This window comes from Scomber scombrus, chromosome 8 (genome assembly GCF_963691925.1).
Source record: "Scomber scombrus chromosome 8, fScoSco1.1, whole genome shotgun sequence".
NCBI classification, from domain to species: Eukaryota; Metazoa; Chordata; class Actinopteri; order Scombriformes; family Scombridae; genus Scomber; species Scomber scombrus.
The window spans coordinates 24992041-25017412 of record NC_084977.1 but is presented as its reverse complement, the minus strand read 5'-3'; the positions used below and the strand labels follow the sequence as shown (position 1 = coordinate 25017412).

The window sequence follows — 25372 nt, the reverse complement described above, 5'->3', positions numbered from 1 at the left end:
CACTGCCACCGAGGAAATAAGCTCAGTTCGCCTGTCAAGTTCAGCCCCACTCTCTGTGCATCCCGAAATAGTGTTTTGTCTCTCTTTCTCCCTCTCCTTTCTTTTGTCTGCCTGCCTCTCGTGCAATCTCTCATTAGTTGAGATGTGGCACTAGCCACCGGCGGCATTTTTAATGCCCAAAGTGTCGTTTACTAAACAACCATTAAGAGGGGCCTGTTGGAAGAAAGTGGCAATTTCCTATGAGAGCGCTGGTGTTGCGCTTTATTTCTTCCCCCCACGGCACTGACAAAGCCACAGTCTAGACCGTGCTAATGGTTCCACATTTAACAACCCTCCTTCACCCCGCCTTGAGAGAGAGAGAGAGAGAGAGAGAGAGAGAGAGAGAGAGAGAGAGAGGAGAGAGAGAGAGAGAGAGAGAGAGAGAGAGAGAGAGAGAGAGAGAGAGAGAGAGAGAGAGAGAGAGAGAGAGAGAGAGAGAGAGAGAGAGAGAGAGAGAGAGAGAGAGAGAGAGAGACGAGAGAGAGAGAGAGAGAGAGAGAGAGAGAGAGAGAGAGAGAGAGAGAGAGAGAGCTCTCTAACTCAACTTCGCAGCATGTACTTCAGACCCCCTAAAAAATTATTGTTCCAGCTAAGAGACGCAGGAGAAATCTCAGTGATATAAACTGTCTCTAGGTACATTTCCATCCACCTGCTTTTATGAACATTTTCACCTTGCACATAAAATAACAAGAAATCGCAAAACAAAGTCAAAATATGTAAAGTTGGTGTATTGTAAATGACGTGATAAAGACTGGTGGAAGCCTAAATGATGAAGTACCTACTTCTACTTATTTTATTAGTTGACAAAACATCCCTGTCATGCTGCCGCTCACTGTTAAATGCCTCCACTCAGAAAGCCCAAAAAAGAAGGAATTAAAAGAGCTGGGTTGTCAAGAGTGTATGTAACCACAATGTTGGCAGTTGACATCAGACAGGGCACCTTGTTGCACGTGACTGTCATCTCTATCCCCGTACCCATGGGCCTTGGTTGCCGTCGCTGAGGCAAAGAAGCCATGGCGCATTCAGTGTGTAAAGAGACGCCAAAAACATTAATTCTGTGCATATTCTACTTTCACATACTTATTTCTTCCACTAGAGTTGGCTAACTGAAATGAATGTATTAGTACAAAGAAAATGCAAACGCCAACTTGTGCAGGACACAAAAACATCCCTGCCAGTGCAAATGTAATAGTTACTGGAGTTCAGTCAAATATGCAATCCCTCACATACTCATTAATATATTCCCAAATGTAGTTGATTGCAACATTCACTGATTCACATTTGATTTTATTTTTGATTTGAATAAAACTTGCAATTTTTATGCAATGTGTATGTTTGCTATCTCTGAACATCTGTATCTACTTCCAATTTGTGACATCTGACTCTCCTGCTTTTCTTTCTGATGTTATGCTTGGCTTTTATTTGCCTCTCCTTGTTTTGTTGCCATCCCACTTTTTTCTCCTTTCTCTGCACCTGCTCTTCTTGATCATTTTTTTCTCTCATTTCCCTTGACTTTGGTCTTTTTCTCTCCAGCATATTCCCCCCTCTCCTTACATCAGGGCCGCAATAATTGGAGATCAGCGTTCCAATGAAAGCCACTAATCAACACTAACCTTCATTTAAAATGTAATCTGATATTAACCACATACGCCCTTTCCCTAAATTGGATTTCACATCTGAAGGACGAGGGGGGGTTTGTGTTGGCGATACTGCAACATTCAAAGCAAGATTTAGTGGGTCGGCCTTGGCCTCCAAGTCCAAACTCACCCTGATTTATATTCAGTGCCAAAGGGTTGACTAACTAATACAAACTTAAAGAGTCAAAACACACAAATGTGTGTTTTTTTATGTGGACATATCCCTGAAAATTCAAAGTTTTAATAGTTAACGTGGCAAATGAGGTACTGTCTCCTCCTTAAACATTGTGCTTTTTGAATGAAACAATTTCAAATGAATGACAATATTTTGATGATGGTGGCTTCATGCACCATCCATCTTACAGTGTAAATAAAAACATGTATTCAAAAGAAGTCTCAACAGTCAGTGATATTACTACAGTTAACTGGGACAAATTACAGTGAAAAAACTAAGACAAGATTGTTAAATTATATTAATAATTTTTCATTCCTTTCAATATTTGCCAAATTCTGCAGATATTAAACCAGTGAACATTTCTCATCCCATAGTCTTCCCCATTTCCCATGGCTATAAAACATTGTGCTCTAGTTCTCAGTAGGGAAATGTAAAATTCATACACTCATGCATTCACACATATATTATGTACCCATGCTTCCAAACAACCAAACCCCACACACTCAGCCATGCATACACAAATATACATAACCATCCATACTCTTACAGCGCATACACATGCAAACACACATACTGTACCCACTTTAACTCATGTATACACTGATTAAGCTTACTGTACACGCTTACACACACACACATACACACACACACACACACACACACACACACTGAGTCCGTCTCCAAAATAACTCACGTGAAGGAATCATGTCCATGAAGCGGGTCTAAGCTGGATAAAGAATTATTTTCCTGCACATTGCGAGTGACGCATCGCTTTGTTGATTGATTTAACACCATATACGAAAAGAATTATCACTGACCTGTGAAGTTAGGATTATCATATCATGTTGTTTTCTCCATTCTCTTAACTTGACAGCTCACACTAACCCTCTGGGGCAAGCTTCATGTCAGATGATGCCTTAAGCTGGTTCAAAGAGGAAAAGCCTTTTTCAAGATTGGTGTGCAGGAATAATGATGGTTTTCGTAAACATATCTAGAGGCAAATACAGTGGACATTCAGTACTGTTCAGTCAAACTATATTTCTGCACAGCAGTATAGAGGCAAATCACTGCAGACAAGAACACACATGTGCATACCAATATTATCAATAACCTTTTGACTGTATTGCTCTTTAAACTCTATGTGGGCGGACCAGAGGCTGACTAAGCAGCTGTTAATGGAGGAGAATTACAATTTACAAAGAATTACAAGATTCTCAAAATAGCTACCAGTGTGGAGCCACTACGTAGTCTTAACCCTGTACCCGGTGCACATTCAAAATGCACACACACACACACACACACACACACACACACACACACACACACACACACACACACACACACACACACACACACACACACACACACACACACACACACACACATACATACACATAACACACACATACACACACATACACACAAACCATTTGAAAATAAGACCACTGCTTAGACCAAGGTTAATGAGCATCACCATGACAGTACAATCCACTGAAAACGACCAAACCATTAGACTTGCAAAGTCCTTACAAGCTGAATAATTGGCTGATCCATACATCTCTGGTCTTGTATGAATCATTGATGCATATGAGAGCTTAAAGCTCCCTTGCCTCCTGTCCTTTGTCTTCTCCGGTCTTTCCTTTTATAAAGGTTACAGCATTTCATTCATAGTGCATGCAGTGCAATTCCTCAAAGAAATTATGCACCCACTACAAGCTTTCCACTTATATGAATGAAATTGCAGATTCTTAAATTAGAACAGTGTATTCATTGTGGACTACTAATGAATTAGTGTGACCTATTTGTAGTGCCCAATTTGTGCATTAACTTGCATGGTTTTTCAGTGTTCAGTTTTTAGCAGTGATTGAGTGAGAGATCAAAATTAGGACTTTATGTCCGTTGTTTTCTATTTGTTGGTCCTCGGTTGACAAGAAGCCCACATTTGATAAGATTCCAACCCAATGCCTCTCTTTCTGTTTTTGAGATTGGTTTGTCCCCACATTGATATTTTCCATTCTATGACCATTATCCGACTCCACCTCCCCCTCTTATATCTCACTGTATTTCCTTTTCTTGCTCTCCATGATTCCCTCATTCTTTCCGTCTTTTTTATGTCTTCTATGCATTATTTTCCCCAATCATTCAACTGAGACTGAAAATAAACACACAAGCTTGAGACACATTAACATTAGTTGACAACCATATTTTAAATAAACGGAAATTAAATGGTTGAATTTGTTATACAGTCTCTATATAAGCAGACTGAGCACTGTAGAATGACTGACTGACTCACCAGGATGGCCCAGGACATAGCTGTGTATTGATTCAAGGTATGCCTTGGTCCTGTTTTTACTGCACATAGTAGCCAAGCAGTAAAAGTTTACTGTTCTCAAGCAGGCACTCACCAATTTATGGTGCAACCTCATGGCTGCATTTTAAACTTGAGTTTAATTATCCTATTTCACATATGATCAGCTGTTATAGACCCCCTGTTTGTTCAGAATTAATTGATGGTCTGTCAAACACATGCAAGAAATAAGTTCATTGTTCTAATTCTCTCTCACTTAATTTGATTTGACGTCTCTTTACCTTCACTTTAAGGTGTACACTGTTCATCACAAACATCATTTTCATGTAATTTATGGTATTGATGATATTCATACCATGTCTTACTATAATGTTAGTTAAGAGTTGCATATATTGATATTTAATCACGGGGAAAATAAGATACTTGACAGATGGTACACAGTAAAAAGAGTGCCTGTGCATCTATATTTTTATGAAACTATGATTACATTCAATATGGTATGCATTTGCTTGGGAGTATATACAGAGCCAAATGATATTCACAGCAGTGCAGAACATTTGTGCATTGATATTATTCCTATGATATGATGAGGCATGCTGTTTGCATAAAAAGACGTGAAAGCATGGTACTCCATCAATCAGGACAATGCTGTCTGAAGTGCGGGGCAATTTAGTGTAACTTTAAGCATTTTATATTAATGCTACTATAATCCTTAGTGCTGGCACACGGTAAATTATCCATAAGTCTATTCCACCCCATTCATCATGTGCCATATTATCACATATGCTCCTCCCACGTGCCTTTGTTTTGACGTTGTGTCTCACTGTGACAAACAGTAACTTAAGGATGACTTATATTACCTCCCGGCCTCATAAGCACACCTCATAATAAATAAATTATCTTAGCATTAGCCTGCAGGGCTGCGAGCCGTCTGAATCAATCACCTGAGAGGCTAGCTTTGATGCTAGGCAGGCAGCTGGAGAGTGGACGTGGTGCCGCGCTACAATGCTCCAATCCCCTCCCTCCTTGTGGAGGGAAATTAAGAAGGTAGTTAATCAAAAGTTCATTAGCATACAGTGCCTTGCTCAGTCCACCCCTATTCCCTGCTCATAACAGACACTTAGGCAGGCCACGTGAGGAGAATAAGAAGTCCACACCACTTCTCAGTGTGAACTTGTTTGAATTAAAAAAGACTGCATCGTCCCCTATGTGCCAAATGAGTTTTCTGACCCCAGGACCATCAAAACCTATTTAAAATCCACTGCACAAATTCCAAAATACATACATCAGGACTGTTAAAACATAATTATTTTGAAGGATACAGTTTTTCCTAACAATATATGCTGACTAACACATACAGATTTGTTGCACATTAATATAATCTAGACAGGAATATTCATATTGATTTGTGAAGATTTTGAACTGCATTGCACATGGAAAATTATCTTTAAGTTATACCATACAATCTTTGGACTTCTCCTCTATATCAAGAAACTAACACACATAACATAGATATATTTTCTGTAGTCAATCAAATTCACCCTTGTTCACGTATACTTTGGACACCAATTTCTTCTATTATTGCATTAAAAAATTAGCATTTAATGAATCTGGTTTGCATGAAACAATTAACTGTTGCCTACTATCAGCTGCTGTGTCAAAAGCTGAAGACAATTACTTTAACAGAGTTTAATGTACTGAGTACAAACATAAAGCCATTAGTCAAGTCTCGGTCAATCATAGCAGATAAGCCACATATTTACTAGACAGACCTGCCTAGCTCATTCTGGACTATTTAACAGAACTAAAATTCCATAAAAAATAATGTTTGTATTCCGTCATATCCCCTTCCTCTTGCTCAGAGTCACATTGAGAAACACATGCTCAACATGTGGACAGGATATTATAGCCAGTTGCAGTATAAATAAAGGGTAGAGAGTTGTATGAATCTGTTGAGATTTATATGGATTTAAGTAATAGAAGTTGAAGGAAAGGTTCTGACCTCGTCATGTGGTCAATTGCGTGTTTGTTTGCTTGCTTTACTTTAATGTATCCTGGATATATTCACTGACCGCAAACACTTGTTTTGACCCGGTTTCGCACTCATTCGATAATGCATACACCCACCTGGGAGCTGCTGTTTCCAACCAGCGGCTCTTATTGCTCACCACCAAGCAGCTTCACTGGAGCATGGCTAGCATCAGTTCCTCAGCTGTTATTCACTGTAGGCCTTGGCAGTAAGTGTGCTAGCTGGCTGCTAACAGCCCAGTGTTTGTCTCTGTGCCCCGGGAGTTTTATAGCTCATGAAATATTCATTCAGTACAAAGTCTAGAGAATAGTGAATTCAGTTAAACGGCTATGAGTGGCAGCCGAAAAAGTTGAAGTTTCATTTGGAGTATGTGTGCATGTGCCTGTCTCCATGAACACTTCTTCTATCTATATGCATGTGTACAAAGTCGCATCATCATTATTTCCGTTTGTCATGTCTGTTTGTTTTTAGCAAGATGCAACCTTTACACAGTTTTCTGTGGTGAGAGTGGCAGGCAGATATTGCACTTGGCCTGCAATATGATCATAGTCGGCAATATCTCTGCAGTCACAGATGTGTCCCCAGCTTACTGTCGATAAGTTTATCAATGCTCCTCAGTGCCTACTCTGCTGCAGGATGCACCTGTCAGCATTTAGTGAGAGGGGAACAAGGAGGGAGGGCAAATCTATGTTAAGCACTGACTTTCAAAAGTCAGGAAAAAGTACCTTGACTACAACTTCATAATCAACACCATCACAGCCTTGACTGGCAAAGTCAAACAGCAACAACTTTGCTGAATGTATTTTAGATGATGCTTTCTTGTATGTTGCTGAAAATAATTGCTAATAAAATGTTTAAATGAAATTCTCAGAGATTCTTTCAATGAGTTTATATCGAGTAGGAAAGGAGATAATTGAGACTTACTCTCCTCATCTTTTTCTTTGTCTGGAAAGACTTGGTGGCTGTTGTTGATTATACTAATTACCTACACACACTGCCACTTGTGTTTATACCACACAAACCGCTCTTCCCTTTGCAGGCGAAGTAAAATGCATCTTTAGTTTGCACAAACCAATTTTCTCTATGAAAGGCAGGCAATACTCTGCTGACAAAAGCACCAAATAGAAAAACCCATTATAGACCTTATGAACATATGGTAGGAATTGCTATTATATTATATCAAAGGCCTATAGAGAGCAATGGAAGAGACATTTTAATAGCTTCAGATTATAACTTAAACATACAATAAGAAGGAATAAAATTAGTGAATATTATTACCCCGTGGGTGAAAATCATCTAATTTGTTTTGTCATAATCAACTTCAATGGAGCTCTCTGTTGTTCTTACTCTTCTGTATCCAGTGATTTGATTGGCAGCTGACTCTGCCTGAGACTAAAATGGTCAGTCAGACATATTACACATTTTTATCACAGCTGTCAATCAGACACTTAGTGGACTGAACCCCTGGGAGGGTGTATTTGTGTCTAGGTTTGTATTAGAGTGAGAACGACACTGAAAGAACCCACACAAACTCATTGTCTTACACACTTCAAATAGGTAGATAATGATAAACATTAGACTTATCTATCTACAATTGCTCCAATACACAAAGCACATTAAAATGTATTGAACAGTAAGCCAGATATCGGACAATTCTCTGCCCTCCTTCCTCACATTAACAAACCTCCCATTAGTATTCACATTCACACCATCACATTGACTAGAAGAGCTGCATTTTGTGTATCAAAAGACTCAGGTACATGGACACAGACACACACTTATTGCACACACAGTCCATTCAGCACCCATGGCAGTAATAACCTGTGCTGTGCTGATATGGCACTCGCTCGTTCAGTCTCTTAAAGGGGATTTGGTTATAGGAGGCTTTTATTCTTTAAAGGCCAGGAGAATCTCATTTAGGGGAGACACATTAAAAAGATGCTCACACAAGAGCCTGATATTCAAAGAACAGAGGGAGGAGAGACAGGGAATGGGGAATTGGTCATCCAGCAGATTAACACTAGTAAAATACAAAAGAGAAGAATCCTGGTTACAAACCTCAAACCTGCCCAGTTCCATAGAAGAATAAAATGCATGTAGCCACTTGTTCAGTAGCGTAGAATGTGAAACCCAGATTTTCCATTTGGAGAAAATCCTGGCGATCACTACCTGCAAAGCAGAGACCTCCAGCATCCCTCCATGAGGGGCAGCCTTTGAATGGCAGTGATTATTACGGTACTGTTAAAAATAAAAATGAAAGGAAAGAATTATGAATGAATAAAATAGAGAATGAGACTGAAATGGGCAAATCCCATAGGTACTATTGATCTGTGGCTGCAACACACACACACACACACATACACACATACATACAGTAAACAGTCAGGCGTGTTGCCAGGAGAGCATGCTAGTGGTCAAATATGTATAATTGATGGAGTTGAGTTTGACACAGCGCTGTAATGTAATCTGGGGCTAGAGTCCCCATGGTGTTAGAATGTGTGTGTGTGTGTGTGTGTGTGTGTGTTTGAGAGAGAGAGAGAGAGAGAGAGAGAGAGAGAGAGAGAGAGAGAGGAGAGAGAGAGAGAGAATGGAGGCAGGAGGAGAAAGTGTAACGGTCTGCAAAAGAGAAGGGATTTGCTGTGGGGACTCAGTGTAAATGTGATGTATTAGGCGGCAGTATTTTTTCCTCCCTGTACCAACCCCACGGGTTACACATGTAGGAACAATGGCCTTCTCTACTGTAATGAGCGTTTACGTAGAGGGAGCATTTTCTCACTCACACAGTGTGCATGTGTGTGTGTGTGCGTTTGGGAAACTGTAACCTGTGCTTTCACTGATTTTCACTCAGACTATCAAATAATTATCTTAGCTTGTCATGTATGAAAATGTGCTGATTTACTCTGTTTTATTTTGTAATATAAATATCTTTGGAACTTAGACTGCTACCCAATCAAATCAAGTAATTTGAAAGTGTCATTTTGGGCTCTGGTTCTTGAGATGGGTTTTTTTCACTGTTTTTGACATGTGATTGTCAATAATAGATGTAAGCAGTCCCAGTGTACACAGCTACATGTACACACAGTGTATATACATTTCATGTCTTACACGGTTTTAGTGTATTTTCCAGGCTGTGTGTTTCATGTATTCTAACTTTGTGTGTATGTGTGTATTTTCCTTGCTCTGTGTGTGCCTGAGAGTGTTCCTGCTTCTTTGTTCCTCTGTCGCTGTGCGTCTAGTTTAATTGCAGGCCTTTGAGGGGGAATCGATTTGAGCAACAAGATAACTAAGTTATCAAACTGTTTTATTGACTGGCTGTCCCTTCTCTCTCTATCTTTTGCCTCCTCCCCATTTCTTCTCTCATTGTACTCTCCCTGTCTTCCTTCTTCGCTCCCCATTGCCATCCATTTATTTACCCAACTTTCTCATCTGTTAATTTTCCTCTCCCCACCCCTTGTCTCCACCCCCCACAACAGGCCGACAGACCTGTCCCCCGGAGAAGTTTGACTGCGGAGGAGCTGCCAGCAAATGTGTTTCGTTGTCATGGAGATGCGACGGAGAAAGGGACTGTGAGAATGGGGCAGATGAAGAACAGTGTGCCGCAGGTAAGTTTTTTTGGCGGTTGGTGGAATGGTGGGATGGGGAGCGGGGGAGATAAGAACTGACAGGAAAAAACGATGGAACAGTATCTATTCTGAGCATCATATGAGCTCACCTTTCCTGTCACTTAGTGAGGGCAACACTGAAAAGCTTTAAAATATCCACTCACTCACAGCAGAGTGCAATACAATTTTTGTTTTTGTTATTTAGACTGAAGAACATTAGCCAGAAATATTCTGACATTTATAAACTGCTGATAGGTAATGTCTCCATCTTTTTTTAGCTGTTGGCAGCAGATGTGATGAAGAAAATAGTTTTGCAATGGGATCGATGATTGTTAGTGAATCCAGTGTTGTCAGTACCGGGCTCTCGTTTGATGGTGTTTGTTTGCTGTGTGTCCACTCTTTGATTAATGCAGAATACGAGTAGAAGGATTTATTTTCTTATCATCTTTACGAAACAGGACTGGACGTCTCTTTTCTTTTATGATGTGAAGCTTCAGAACCATCTTCTTCAGTTTCTAAAATGACTTGAATTCAGTTTTAGAAAGGGTGTTAAGCCTTTTCTGTGTTACATATTTTTAAGTACATATAACAAAAAATGACATACCTGTGCTCTGAATACTCTGAAAACTCCGAGAAGCAGACAGGAACAGAAGAGGTGAACAGTTAAAAAATAAAATGAAGAATAGAGGAAGAAAAATCCTGATGTCGTAGGTGAAAAGCTGAGGAAAAAAAGGAAAAATAACTTGAAAAGCTAAAGGACCCATGGGATAATATTTCTAGAAATGTGGTATTAAAGTATCTCTCTCTCAGTAACAAAATGCATCTCGCAATGTTTTTTGGCAACATCTTTTTTTATTTTTTTCAGTTCTAAAAGAAAGTCAGAACTGGAGTTACGTGACTTTCACTGAATTTCAGCTTTGCAGTGTAGAAGTTTTCATTACATTTTCTAGTCTGTCACCTGGGTTGTCACATATTTTAAGATTCAGTTAAAATCCGGTCCAAAATGCAGCCAGGAGTATTTTTAACTCTACGTCAAAGCTGCCAAAAAAAGTCATGTTTCATCTCGTCATTTATTTATATATGTTTTCTGTGTTATGTGTCTAGAGATGTCAAACATGAACTGTTTTTTCCTTCCCACAATCTTGTCCTTCTTCTTAGTTGTTGCTTGAACAAGCTGGAAAAGGGGAAAAAACAGGTCACTCTGCAGAATGGGAGAGGTGGGCCAATAGTGTTTTGAGGGAAGTGAAAACTCTTTTATGTAATTTGAGAAGTGTATCTGTTGAGGTGTGTATTATATTTGAGTTTTGCTATATCCTGTATGTATGTTTAAATAGTAGGGCTCTGTTTTTTTATGAATGAAGACACAGAGTTCAAAGCTCAGTCAAGTACATCATAAACAGTGTACAGAGGGCTTGGTGGCATACTTTTCGTAGGAGGCACATTGTTGCAGTGAACAAACGGGGTGGAATTAGGAACACTGTCAAACACAGACATTAACAGCAGGCGTATTTAAAGTACCTTGCACAAATGTGTTTCCTTCTTGGTTTCAATAATTTTATATGAGACTGTTTGTTATGTTTTTCATGTTTCTTAGGCTGGAAAAAAAATCTACATACACAGAGGTTTGTGAACTAACCATGTAGGCTCCATCTGCCTCTCTATCACACTCTACAGATGCGCTCATGTCTCTGTGTCACACCACCTCCTGTAGCCTACATCCTCACAGCTGGTATCAAAGCAGTAAAAAAAAGGCATTGATTTTCATCAGCGTAGACATCTGGCCTACAGCATTATTGATTTTAAACCCTCAACAAACATACATTCAAACACACATGCACACACAGCAATTTTCAGAAGACTATAGATTGCATATAATATTTGCCCTTTACAAAACATGTGTCCTGTCAGATAGAGAGAAAAAAAAAACTTTAAATTTATACATAGAGTTTTTCTGAATTTCTGTTTAAACATCTGTATGTGGGTGTCAGACTTTCATAGTGATAACATTTTTGTGGCATTGAAGGCAAACTCATTCTTGTCATTGCTTTTACAAGATATTATTGTAGAGTTAGGAAGGAATGGATGTAGCGGGGAGAATCCAACATAACATATACAATGTTGTGTGTGTACAGTATGTGTCTGATGCATCTTGTTCCATTTCTACAATGTGGCCGTTGTCCCTCAGGCACTGCAACTTTTATAAATTCTCATGCTGAAAGTTATGCAGAAAAAGTGCACACTGCAACTATACAAGCTGTAATATACTCTTTTCCCTTATGTACACAACCAAAGATGTGTAGGATAAGAAGAACTGACATTTTTAATGAGCTTCACCAACTGCAGAAGTAGCTACTTTAGATTTAATTATATCCAGACTTTAATTTATTTTAATTTAGAGTAGTGCCATTTCATCACTTTGGACACCCTGGGATTAGCATGGTAATATAACAACAAATATCTACACCCAATATATTTGTATATTAAATACTATTATTAAGCTGTTGCTTTGCACTGGAATGTATTGTTTTTAAACCGTGAACATTGGCTGTCAGAGGCTCATCACAGCAGTCATATGAGTGTTTTAAAAGCATGTTGCAAGCTTATTTTGAACTGTTAAAGATCATTTTCTACTTTCTACGTATTATTTATTTCCACATAATTTCCTCTTGTGCACCTATTCTGTATTTTTCTGAGATTTTTATGGTCTATGATTTTTTTTTTTTTTAATTAAAAAAAACAGATTAAATTGAGTTGTACACATGACAGACACAATTTTTATTTGGATCAAAAACTTCTGCTTTGGATAGCAAGTAAAATTTAAATAAGTCTAAAAACTGAATTTTTTATTGTGGGATATCAACGGCCTGCCAGATTTTGATCAGTTCTTGAAAGTTACTAGTAATTTTAATGACATTCTGAAAGCTTATTTACACTATTTGCTTTAACCCAGATGATGCAAGGAGATGAAACTCGCAGTTTATTTTAAATTTTACACATTTCAAAAGCTGTGGTATAATTTCCTTGACAGGTGGATAGAAACATGTCTTAATCCCCCGATGTTTCCTCATATTTTCTCTACTCTCTACACTCTCGCTTTCTGTGTCTCTCCACCCGTTCATTCATCTCCATCCTGTCAGTAAGTTGTTAGAGAGCAGGCTGCTAGTACACAGAGCGATCACATTAGGGAGTTCGTGGCCATGACCTAATGAAAACAACAGCCTCTGTTGATTTAGTCATGTAACCCAAGCTGCCAGTGTATTGTTCACATACTATTTCTGTTGCTCTGATGTACAATATAAACTGTCTAAAACAAGAGTGTTTTTTTTGTCTCTCTCACATCTCCCTTACCCATCACAGGCACATTCACTTCTTTATTCTCTTTTCATTTTTGCATATTGACACCGAGGGCAATCAGAGACTATACACTCTTTCCATCGCCTGCCTGCCTGACTTGTGAGAACCTCTTTCCTTTTATTGCAGTGGATATATAAAGTGGTTAATACATCTCTGAAATATTTCATAGGGGTCTTGACGATAATTGATTCCCTGCCACATGTGGTTTGAGTGTCTATGTGTTGTGGGAGCCATGCCGTTATAATAACCTGTAGAGGTCTGCTTTTGATCTGTCATTTAGAGATGAAGGTGATAGTGAGGAATATTAAGAAGTTCATTTGATGCTCAGAAAAATACCTCTGCTGTCTGAGTTCACACATTAAATTCTGCTTCAAGAGGCACATAATGGATCTTTCATCTTCTTTTTCTTTTCATCAGTGCATTTTCAGTCTAGACATGTCACAACAAACGTTTTTTTTAATTCTCAAAAAAATAACAAGTCTTGCTGAGTTGTACCCGTAACTAATACCCATGCAACCACAATGGACAAGGAATTTTGTTTGTTTTTTGTTGTTTGTTATTTTCTTTGACTACCACACAATACATACCACATACATAAAGCATTTATACACATCATACTAACAGCCTGACTGAATGACAGACCCCGTCTGTAGCCTGGAATACCAGACAAAACCAAAATGTAATAAGGTTTCTTTAGGGAGATCAAATATTCCAGCAGACCATGTGATAGAAGATTGATTAGAAACTCATTTTTAGAAACGCAAAACAGCTATTGTAAAAAAATTGTAGAAACATCTCACACTGCTAATGTATTATTTTATGATATTTAAGGAAAGCTGATTCTTGAAATGTCAATCTTGTCACTTACTGAGTTCATATAATTGCACAACTAACTTTGAACAGTTGTATTACCTCTGAGTTTTTATTTTTACCCTGAGCAAATTGAAAAGGCTTTTTTTTTCAATACAGCTTTGAATGAAACCATTCATTCAAAGTAAATTAAATTTGCCTTAATCGTAAACAACAAAAATCAATGGAAAATCATCTTATTTATTTCCAAAATGAGAATGCACAATGTTGAAAGTCAGACAAAAGGAAATAATAATGCAAATATTTGCAGATGAAAAAACAGACAAAGAATAAATCCATCACAACATGTCATAAAAGAGATGATATATCAGGCATATCAATCTACCTTCTTTCTCTCCTGTCACTTTGCGCTTTATTAAAACGGAGGAGGCATAAATATGAATCAGACCAACACCCAGTTTCAGTAGCATGTAGCCTAATCACGCTGTTGCTACATGTATCATTTTTGGCAAATTGATTTATTCTTGATGGTACAGACACATGTATAACAAAGCAAGTAATGAGTGTTGTATGTAACAAAACAGAGCTACATGACAAATCAATCTGATAGCAGTTGCTTTTAAAATACTGTATGAATTGGGCTACCAGACTAGCTTTCAAGCATTGCCCACATTCCTTGAAAACATCTTACCGTTCAGGGTTATCAGTAATAGGCAGACATAGATCTCTAAAAGAAAAAGCTGCTTAAAAAACAGATATGCAGGTTTTGTAGGGAATGTGTTTAATGGTGACATGCTGATAAATGTTTTCATGAAGAATTTGTTGTTCCCTCGGCAGAGTACAAATTGTGTATGCAGTGTTTTACCATCTGCAAGAACACATTGCCACCTTTTTATTTCATCATCTTACCCCTACAAACATGCATCCTTTTTGAAATCTGATGCAGTCACCCCTTCACCCTTTAAATCCATCATTTCATCCTTCCCACCACCACCACCTCCCTCCACCTCTGATCTCCCCTCCTCTCCCTCTTTCCCTCCCTCCCTCGGCAGCTATACAATTGGAGTACAGCGAACGTTAATTAGGGCTGCTAATTGAGCATATCCAAATGTTGAATAAAACATGGATCCAGTAAGAGGGGTTCTTCATTACATTCAGAGGAGGCCTCTGAAGAAAGTTTATGATTCTTTAATTTATGTTAATGTGAAATCGCATTTGTTAAGGCACAGCGCTGCCGCTAGCCGTGTTTGCATGCTTCAGGGTGTGTGTTTGTGTGTGTGTGTGTGTGTGTTAAACATATTTTTTTACGTTTGACTAAAGCGTGTGTTTTCATGAAGGGTAGCTTTTCTTTTTGTTTGCTGAAGACTAATTTTGTTTTTTTTCTCATTAACTCAACATTTGAGAAGTGCTCTTTACCTGCTCACCACTCAACTTTTACATTCAACAAACTGAACTGTGTAATTGAATTAATGTGTGTGCACACCCATGCCTTTGTCTGTATGTGTGTGGCCTGTTGTTGAGATGCTGATCCAGTGAGCGCAGGCATTACCATGCTTGCTCATTGTTGATCACTGGAGAAGTTAACATTTCTAAAGCCCTAATAAGCTCACGCACAATTAAATGAGAACTGATACAGGTAAGATTAGGTGGTTCTAAATCATACCTTCCGATGCATGGCACACCCTTATTAATAAGAATGAATAAAAAGGATGAGTGGCAGGGTTGGAATTAAGAGGTTGAGTTAATTAAATTTGACCACAAGAGAGGGAATGAATCCCCAAAATAATAATTAAATGTGTCTTGTTTGTGTCATTACTACCTGGGAGAAAAAACATTGGTCAGTCTTTTTCTCTGTGTTCTCTGTCCTCTTCTTTTTCATTCTTTCTTTCGTCCCCTCTCATTGCATCCACTCTCTTACTTCAGTACTTTCATCTATGTGTACTAACCCAGTGTTAGCGGCAGCTTAGCTGTATCACAGTCGGACAGGCTGTTTCTGATCCTTGGAGAGCTATGAAAATCATCATGACTGTGTAGCTACTAATAGCATGCTAATATACAAGCCATAATGGAAACACTTACTACATTAACTAGCACCTACACAGCTCCCACTCGCACTTGAACAGGGATACAGTGGATCTGTCTATTTGTGTCTCCCTACAGACATAATAAACCAAAGGATACTCTTAATGTATTACACAATACTGTTGCTGCCATTTACATAAAAAAAGCACTGTATGTGGATTTATGTGCATATGACATAAACAAATAAAATAAAAAAGATTAAGACCATAGACCAGCAGATTATTGAGGTGTGTCTGATGAAGAAAAAGTTTGATTTTTGGCCTGAATCCTTTCCGGCTTGAGTTTTTTTAATGTTCTCTGGTTTATAGGTAAACTGGAAACTCTGAATTCACTGTCAGGATGAATGGGATGGTCTATCAGGCTCTGATATATAATGGACTAGTCTCTTGAGCAGGTTTTTACCTTGTGTATATTCACTGCATTGGTAAAGGGATGTTTTTGGGTAGCTTTCTGTCGCTGTCTTTGCTTGACTTTACTTCTTTTGCAGTGTCGGTGCCTGCTCCAAAGGCACTTACCACACTCTGTAGACTGGGATAAAGGGAACTGAACAGTAACAGGGACACAACCAGACAGAGGGAAAGACAGGAGTTAGAGACACTCCCGCTGGGGACCTGTTGCTCTTTTCACATCAGCCTGTGCTGCTATGTAACATTACAGCATGCTTCTGCTGGATCGATGCCTACAAGGGATATGCTAGTTGGTATTTTATAGAAAGGGAGAGAATGGTGGAGGAAAGGGAGACATTGAGTGTGTGAGCTATACTGTTTGTGGGTGTCATTCTTATAGGAAATAGAAGGAGGGGAGTGAATAAAGTGGCACGTGAAAAGTGATTTTGTTAAAGAAGATACACGTTTGTCTATAAACCTGAGCACTTTGTTATCTAGGAAACACTGTAACTGAACACAAGTGAGATATAAACTTTGCAAACTATGCAGACATATAAACATGTAAACCTGCACATCATACCCTCCCCTGGGCATCTGTGCACTATGAAGTATAGCTTCTCCAGTCAGTAAATGCAGCCTTTATTCCATTATTTGATAACAGATCAAAGAGGATGAAGATGAGTCCACATGCTTGAAAGGGAAAAAAAATAACAGTAGAATGTATATGTGTAAAGATGTGTAGATAATGTGGGTTAAAATGGTGTACAGCTGTAAAGAGTGTGTGCTTGCAGTGGTTTGATTTTCCTCTTTTATCTTGTTTCACCAACACTTTCACTAGAAGGGAGGACTACATAGACATAGAATGGTAGTCTCTTGTCTCAGAGTTTCTTCCCATTACGTTCTCCTTCATTTATACTCCTTTGACTGCTCTCACTGTGTGCGTAGGTGTAATGTAATGGAGCGCCGGCTCACAAACAGGCTTGCTGCGCACCCAGAGGCAGTTGCACTTGCTTTAGACTCAAATGCACCGTTTCTCCCCAGCGATACCTTTAAAAACTCATTACTCATTCCTCTCTCACCCCCAACCTCGCTCTTCTCCCTGCATCTCACAGTCAGGATCACATGGAGATGACAGCCTGTGTGTCCTATAGACTTGATCAAGGTGAAAATACAAGTTTGCTTCAACCTTTGGGGATGCAACAACATAAAAGTGCACAAGACCTTTCGACTTTACTGCACTCCTGACCAGTAACGTATAGACCTGAAACCCATTCATTTCCAAGCAAGATGATGTAAAGATGAAAATCTTGCATTTCTCAGGTATCTATATAACCAGTAGCTGTCAGTGATCACCTCCCATTAAAGTGTATGATCACATGCATTCAGTATATCTAGAAATATGTTCAAATTAACATTTTTATGCATAATTATTTTGTATTAGGAGGAGTATAAATAAAGTACTACCTTTCCTGTAAGGGAATTAGCTAGTGACAGATTAATCGACAGGTGTTAGTTGTAGATAGCTACGGTTGTTATCCAGCTAGTGTGTGTGCAAATTGTACATGCATTCTTTGACTGATTTCAGTCAAAGTATTTTTTCTATTTTTATTCAGACCCACTCCAGAATTCACTTCCCATTCATTATGAACACTATTTAAAGTAATTGGAGCTAAGGTTGAATGTGTAAAATATTTTTTAAAAATGTCAAAATATCTTAACATGGAAATCCTTTTTTTCCCCCTAGAAAGAACCAATAACATACTATTAAACCTTGTGCAACAGAGCTTGGCAGTAGTGTGGGAAAATATGGCTAGTAAAGATCCAGCCTGCTAAGTAGCTATAAGCCACGTTGGAATATGGAGAAAGAAACAAGGTTTTAGCTGTGAAGAGAGATCACATGAAAGAAAATCATAATTATGTCATTATGATGCACCAGCCTTGGTAAAATGCAGGATTACATATTTGTTGTTGAGATGTAATCATCACACAAAATCACACTGACCTCTTTTTAATGTATTCATAGATGCACTACTTGACAATTATCGGAGGAGATCCAATTATTTTCCAGACAGGTGTTTGTGTTCATGGCATGGGGAGAAGAGAAGGGGGGAGGTGCTGATAAGATTTAAGACACAGAGCCATGAGAATGGAGCTATGGCCATGTCACATTTTACATTTAATGACTGAAATCTTATGAAATATGAAATGTTTTGACTAATGGCATCCACAATGCATGCTTTGTCAATACACACACCCACACGTATACAGAGACAAACAAGGGCATTCATCACACACACATGCATAGACTCTCATTCTACTGTGATTGCTTGTGAGGCAGTTCATATTGAAGTCTAAGCTGCTGTCAGATGGCATAGTGATTGAGCTATTGAAATATCCTGTGCTATTCAGTATATCGTCCCTGTTGGGCTGCGTATGTGTGTGTGTGCATGTGGACATGTGTTTTAAGTGTGTGTGTGTGTGTGTGTGTGTGTGTGTATATATGTGTGTGTGCAATCCCCATAGTCCCTACTCATCATGAACATGGTTAAGAGAAAGCCTTCCCCTGGTGTATACCAATCACGTTACACACAGAGTTTCAGTCTCTCAGTGAATTTTCTGCCATTTTTCTCTTCATCTCAACTGCCATTTCACTTGGATTCCCCAGGCTGTAATGCCAGACTGCATCGAGGTCTTACTTTCAGTGGCTTTTCACACTCAGCTTGACATGTTTTTACCCTGGAAAGACAGCTTAACTAGCATTGGCAAATACAAAAACTATTTAGAACATTTAAGATGGGAGTTCATTTTGAAAAAGATGGGATGAACAGTTGGTTATTTATTTTGTTTATTTAGATGTTTAATAAATTCAAATTAAATTTAAACCCTTATGCAAAAAAGATAAGCTCAGTCTGCACGACAGCAGGCATTTGACTGTATTTTGTGTCGATGTCTATTGTTAACTCCAATATATTTGATGAATTCAAGAAGCTGAGCATCTAAATTCTAGCTCACCTTTCATCTGTGTAGTTATATATACTGCTGCAATCTTTCTCTCTTACTCCGGCAAGCATTTTCTGCAGTGCTGGCAAGAGTGAAAATTATTGTAAACCAAGTCAAGCTCAAACTTATAGCAACATTTGAGAGACAAACAGAGATAATCAGGTATTCGTTGCATCAGCAGGCATCAGTTTCAATCCCTGAGGACATGGCTTTGTTCCATTAAAAGGAGTTTAAACATTTCACCAAAGAAAATCCTTTACGCTGTTATTTGAGTGATATAAATGTGCTGGTATGGTATTACAGGTGCTGCTATAGTAAATATTCACTGTGTAAATATGAGTACTCTGTATTTACCATCATGTATTATGTCAATGAACTACAAACTACTTTAAACATCTGTCAACCAAAAGAGATGACTGACGTGGAAAGGTGGTGCTACGAGCGTATACTGTCGGCTCTGTGCCTGGTAAACCCCATTTGGCCGAGCTGTTGGAAACTGAATTTCTTCTGAAGCTGCCTTCTGTTTGCCAGCCAGTGATAAATCTATTCTGAAATTCATCTTTTCTCACTGTCTATTCCATTAGGAAAAGGGGATCACTTTTATGTTACAGCAAGTTGAAGAGCTGAGGGCTTAGGGCCTGTGTGTGTGTGTGTGTGTGTGTGTGTGTGTGTGTGTGTGTGTGTGTGTGTGTGTGTGTGTGTGTGTGTGTGTGTGTGTGTGTGTGTGTGTGTGTGTGTGTGTGTGTGTGTGTGTGTGTGTGTGTGTGTGTGTGTGTGTGTGTGTGTGTGTGTGTGTGTGTGTGTGTGTGTGTGTGTGTGTGTGTGTGTGTGTGTGTGTGTGTGTTGCTATCTTCCCATACTGATGCTTCAAAGGTTTAATGTAGCCAAAGCACTGATAAACACTTTGTGAGAACCCTGGAGAGGGAGTGCATGTCAAACTCTGTCTGTCACTTTTCTCACACACACACACACACACACACACACACACACACACACAAACTCAAGGCCTCTCCGATGCCCGTACAGAATGTGTTTCATTGAAAGCTTGATTTAAAAGTTCCCTGTTTGCCTTCTTTTCTTTCTTGCACACAACCCCTCATGTTTAAGACTCCGAGTAAGTCTCAGGTTAACATTTCTAGACGTATGCAACACACAGCCATTTTAACACAGATGTAGGGATGTGTACGCCTCTGGCGCTCTTCTGCCTCTGACGGTTTGTTGTTTTAATGATATCAAGGGTAATGGTGCCTGATACATAGTAAATGCTACATTAGCTAGCTGTCCTAAAAACATTGACTCAGTGCATGCAGATGTGTCTGAGCACATGAAGCTGTAGAATGTGAGGAATGGATGTTACATTTTAGAATTTTTTCAGCCATTTATGTGCATAACCACACGCTGTGATTTTGTCCATTGGTGCCCCCAAAAAGAGGTTGTATCAAGTAATTCCACACTGCTTTTACTTGAAATATTGCACTTCCCTTTAATCTCCAGTGAGGATGGAGGTAGTGAAGTGGCTATTGATAGTGAGAACAGGGATGTTTTCCATTTTTCTAACATGGCTCCTTGCTTCCTTCACTCGTTTCTCTTCGTTGCATCTTAGCCCCTCGTGGGAATTAAACCGGACATCATGACGCATGAAGCATTTCAACTATCAAATAAGTCACCTATACTAGTACTGGTGCCTGATTTATAGCTGCACCTGGCCACGACAGACTACTAGAATATTAAGAAATTACACAAAAAGAAAATTTAAATCTGTTAATTTGTGAAAGAAAACGTAAAGGCTCAATAAAAACAGCTGTAAATGTTCAAATAAAATGTTGCGTATCTTTGAATGTTTGACATCCTTTAAAGGCTCAAGATGATAAATTAGGAGATACTGCAACAGTGCTGCTGTATATTGTCCCTGGATGAGCCAAGATGCACTTGAAACAGAAAAGATGAAGAAAAAATAAACAAAAAACATCTGCATAGGGATACATCCGTGTTTCTTTGCTATAAGCTCCTCTGGAAGCCTCCTGTTTGCTTGCTCCTCGTCTCCTCTGAGGTGCATTTAAGGAACTGGAGCGTTCTCGATGATGGTGGCGGCTGATCGGTTTCCAGTTCACAGCTGGAGGACGAAGGACTGGAGGAAGCATAAATTAGCAGAGTGGAAAGCAGGACAGAGCTTGCTTGCTTGCTGTTTTGGAAACAGTGTTGCATTGCACCATTTCTTTTCAATTTGTCAGTTGTCGCTGTGCCTGAGTAGGATTTTTCTTCCACTGACCAAACTAACAAGTAATGATAATTTGCACATATAGGGTAAAATGTGAACCATCACTTCCACTCATCTGCTTCAGTCCCTTTTTGTATCTTTATAATACAAGAGCATGTTTGTTGAAGGTCTTGCCTAACGTGGCATTTTGTTTTTACAGATAGAATATAGTGGGGGGTTTTCTCAGTGCATGACATTTTGCCTTTGTTTTTGTTAGGGGGATCCTGCTTCACGGGGTTAGGTTTTCATCGGAGATTGGAATGGGCAAAGTGACAGGTCATGCAACATAAATGGTTTCTAGTTACCCTCAAACCAGGAGAACTATTGGATACTCCTCAGTCTGAAACTAATTTTTTGAGTCAGTGGATGCCCAAACTGCACAGCCCTGATGAAAACAGGCTCTGAAATGTTTGGGTTGGGTTTTTAATAAATATTAAATAATTCAATAGACTTTTTTTCCTACAGTTTTTTTGCTTTTTGTTTTATTTTTTCTCACATCAATCCTCATGAATATAGATGGTGATTTGTTTGCAATTACTCTTGTGTATCTGACAGTACAAGCCATGCTTGACTCATCACAGATTTGCTTTTCATTGATGCTCCTGGTGAAAGATAAGGCATGCATATTGATATTCCATAGAGTAGATGAACATGTTGCTTGTCTACTGTACGGCCCATTAAGCCTACTCTCTGTTAAAATGCCTTCAGGTGTTGCTGTCTGTTTCCAGCAGATTTTTGTGCTAGTGTGTTTCTGTTCTTGGTTAAATGCAGCATTTTACGCAGTGCTGTGAAGTAAATGTTTCATTTCCATTTCTGGTTGTTAGAGCCGATCTGTGATCTTTAGCTTGCTTTTCTGAGAGAACACCTGGTCAACTAAGGTTTGTAGACGTGTGTGTGTATGTGTGCGTGTGTGTGTGTGCGGGCGAGAGTGTCTGTATGCTTGTGCACATGTGTACATGGTCCCACACCACGGCTCAGTGGCTGACATGTTATACCAGAGTCTGATTGGATTCCACGCTCCAGAAACATTAAACCCAGTGACTCATAGAAAAAGGTTGAAGTGAGCTGTGTGTGTGTGTGTCTGTCTCAGCCTTACGTGTGTTTAAATGCATATCTCAGTACAAACAGATTGTGTTTTTTTGTAATCCACCTGTAAGTGTTTGCCTCTATTTAAGTGTGTTTTGGTTGAGATTACACACTGTATATTTTCCTGTGTGTGTGTGTGTGTGTGTGTGTGTGTGTGTGTGTGTGTGTGTGTGTGTGTGTGTGTGTGTGTGTGTGTGTGTGTGTGTGTGTGTGTGTGTGTGTGTGTGTGTGTGTGTGTGTGTGTGTGTGTGTGTGTGTGTGTGTGTGTGTGTGTGTGTGTGTGTGTGTGTGTGTGTGTGTGGAGCTGCATGCAATAGACTAGTGCACGCTGGAAGATAATTCAATTGTCCTTCAGATCAAGGTCAATGAGCTGTGCCCTATCTCCCTGCTCCATCTATTAGCTGTCCAGCGGTGGGCCTGGGGATGGATGGATAGAAAGCTTTGACCCCAAGTTAAACACAATCACGTACAGGTGGGGAAGGTTACTGTCAAGATGTAATCAGTTACAGATTACTGAGTACCTATTTAACATTGTAGTTGGTAAAATAATCCATTGGATGGATGTGTTTAATTAACAGTCAAGAGTCCTACTCTGTAATGCAAAGTGATTTCTCTCAACTCTTACTTATTTTTTTAATCTTCCTCTCCTAAATCCTTTACAGGGTGGCATTTTTCACTGGTTGAATTTAGTAGGATTTCTGAGACATCCAGCATAAGTTACTCTAACAAGATTCTGTATTAGTTTTATTTTGAATGCCATTTCTAATTTATGGATTATTGTAACTAAACTCTTCACTGTGATCCCACCACATCGAAGTTTGCCCACACATCTCATCATCTATACTCACTGCCCTTATCTGCTTTTAAATCTCCCTGCCTGCTGTCCAGGAAAATATGTCCCTTTTGGTGGGAAAGGCAATTTCTACTCTCACATCTGTCAATGGATCTACCACCCCATGTGTTCCCAATCACCTGTCTCCTCTCCAATCTCCCCTTCTCTCCGGTTCGAAGGAATGGTTTTGGCCTGTGTTAACAGAGAGAAACCTTCGTCACTGTCTCATCGACCAGTCTTCTTGGCGTGTGTCAGCTTTGACGCAGCCAGGTGATAAGCTCAAGGAATTGAAGTACCACACAGCTGACGTGCCCGCATAGGTGCTCTGTATGGATTTAGAAAGTTCACCTTGGAAAATAACAAATCCAAGCATGTTTATATATTATGATGATAATCCAGTGTCAAAAGAAGAAGATGATTATGAGGATGAGAATCACTAAATCATGACACTGTTAGTGTAACTGCCATGAACAAATCAGATAATGACTGATGTCAGTTGTATCATCTACGTCACCCTCTCTCAAAAGTAGCAAGGTTTATGAGACGTGCTTATAATATTGAGTTACATGCAGTAACAGTAGCAGTATCACTATTGAGATACAGATTGCCTAAACAATGGTCTCATTTCTGCACAGAGAAAATACTAATTACTTTCACAGCTCCACAAGTATGTAAAAAATGGGCCCTAAGTAAAAGAGACATCATTTTAAATCATGAATGAACCTGAATGACGTGGCCAAACTGACCGTATTTAATATTAATGAACATTTTTAATATTTGTTTGGAAAAGGAAGTCTTTTTAATGTGCCAAATCATTACAAATACTATTTATGTAAGGCCTCCGCAAATATTGTTTAAAAAAAAAAGTAGTTTCTTACCCCCATAACTGTTTATCTCTGCTCCATTTTTCCATTTCAATCACTATATAGCTATGAAACATTTGAAAAGAGCCAGAGATGGGGTGAGGGAGATATCATCTCAATCTGTTTTTTACTCTTGTTGAATGTTGTGGAAGTATGCCTTTTTATTACTGACAGCTTTCACATTTCAAGTTGTTTTTTTCCCTCCTGAGAAGCAAATTAAAGAAGAAATATGTAACACTGACAGCAAGCCTTTAAAATGTGCACTACAGTCAAAATTCTAAATACTGGAGACATTTGTCTCCCCCCATTCCCTACTCCCCGGACTCAAAGCTCAAGCTGTTTTTTTAGGTCGGGTGGAATCTAAGTTGATCCAGTCTGTTTGCTTGCTTCCACGGCTGCAGCACACTGTGTTTGCATTCTGTTGTTTCATATCATGTAACCTGGGGTGTCAAATTGGGCATCAACCTGATCTCACAGAAATACGTGAAATAACCATGACCTCTTAACACCACATTACACGGTGGTGGCAGCATTGCATATCATAGTAGCAGAAGCCAGTATTTCAACTTGGCATGTTCCCTTAATCTCTGATAACTTATCATGAACATTTTATGAGGTAGTACTGGAAATATATTACATATTGGTCCTTTTAAGGAACTACTTGCTACTGTTTCATTAGTGGAGATTAAGCTACTCAGAAAAAACTCTCTCTTTTAGTTCAGCATCCCATTGGGAACGATACTGAAAAGCTTCTTATCCCAACCTTGCTGTTTAACTCACCTGACTGACCAAGCTCTCTGTTTTAATGAAAAACTCTTTAAAGCTTAAAAAACAAAGGTGTTAAGTCTGACTAGCACAACATTACTGTCCTCTGGGTGAAGGAAACTATATTTATGATTTTCATGAGCAGAA

General features: G+C 39.1%; 1 protein-coding gene across 1 annotated transcript in view; it reads left to right on the top strand.

Moving 5' to 3' along the window:
- The window catches only part of lrp8 (low density lipoprotein receptor-related protein 8, apolipoprotein e receptor), a 166082-nt gene that overhangs the window by 95104 nt on the left and 45606 nt on the right, over window positions 1-25372 (top strand). The window contains exon 4 of the mRNA XM_062424911.1: window positions 9662-9790. Coding sequence (XP_062280895.1) covers window positions 9662-9790 — 129 coding nt within the window. The remainder of the gene's footprint in view (window positions 1-9661; window positions 9791-25372) is intronic.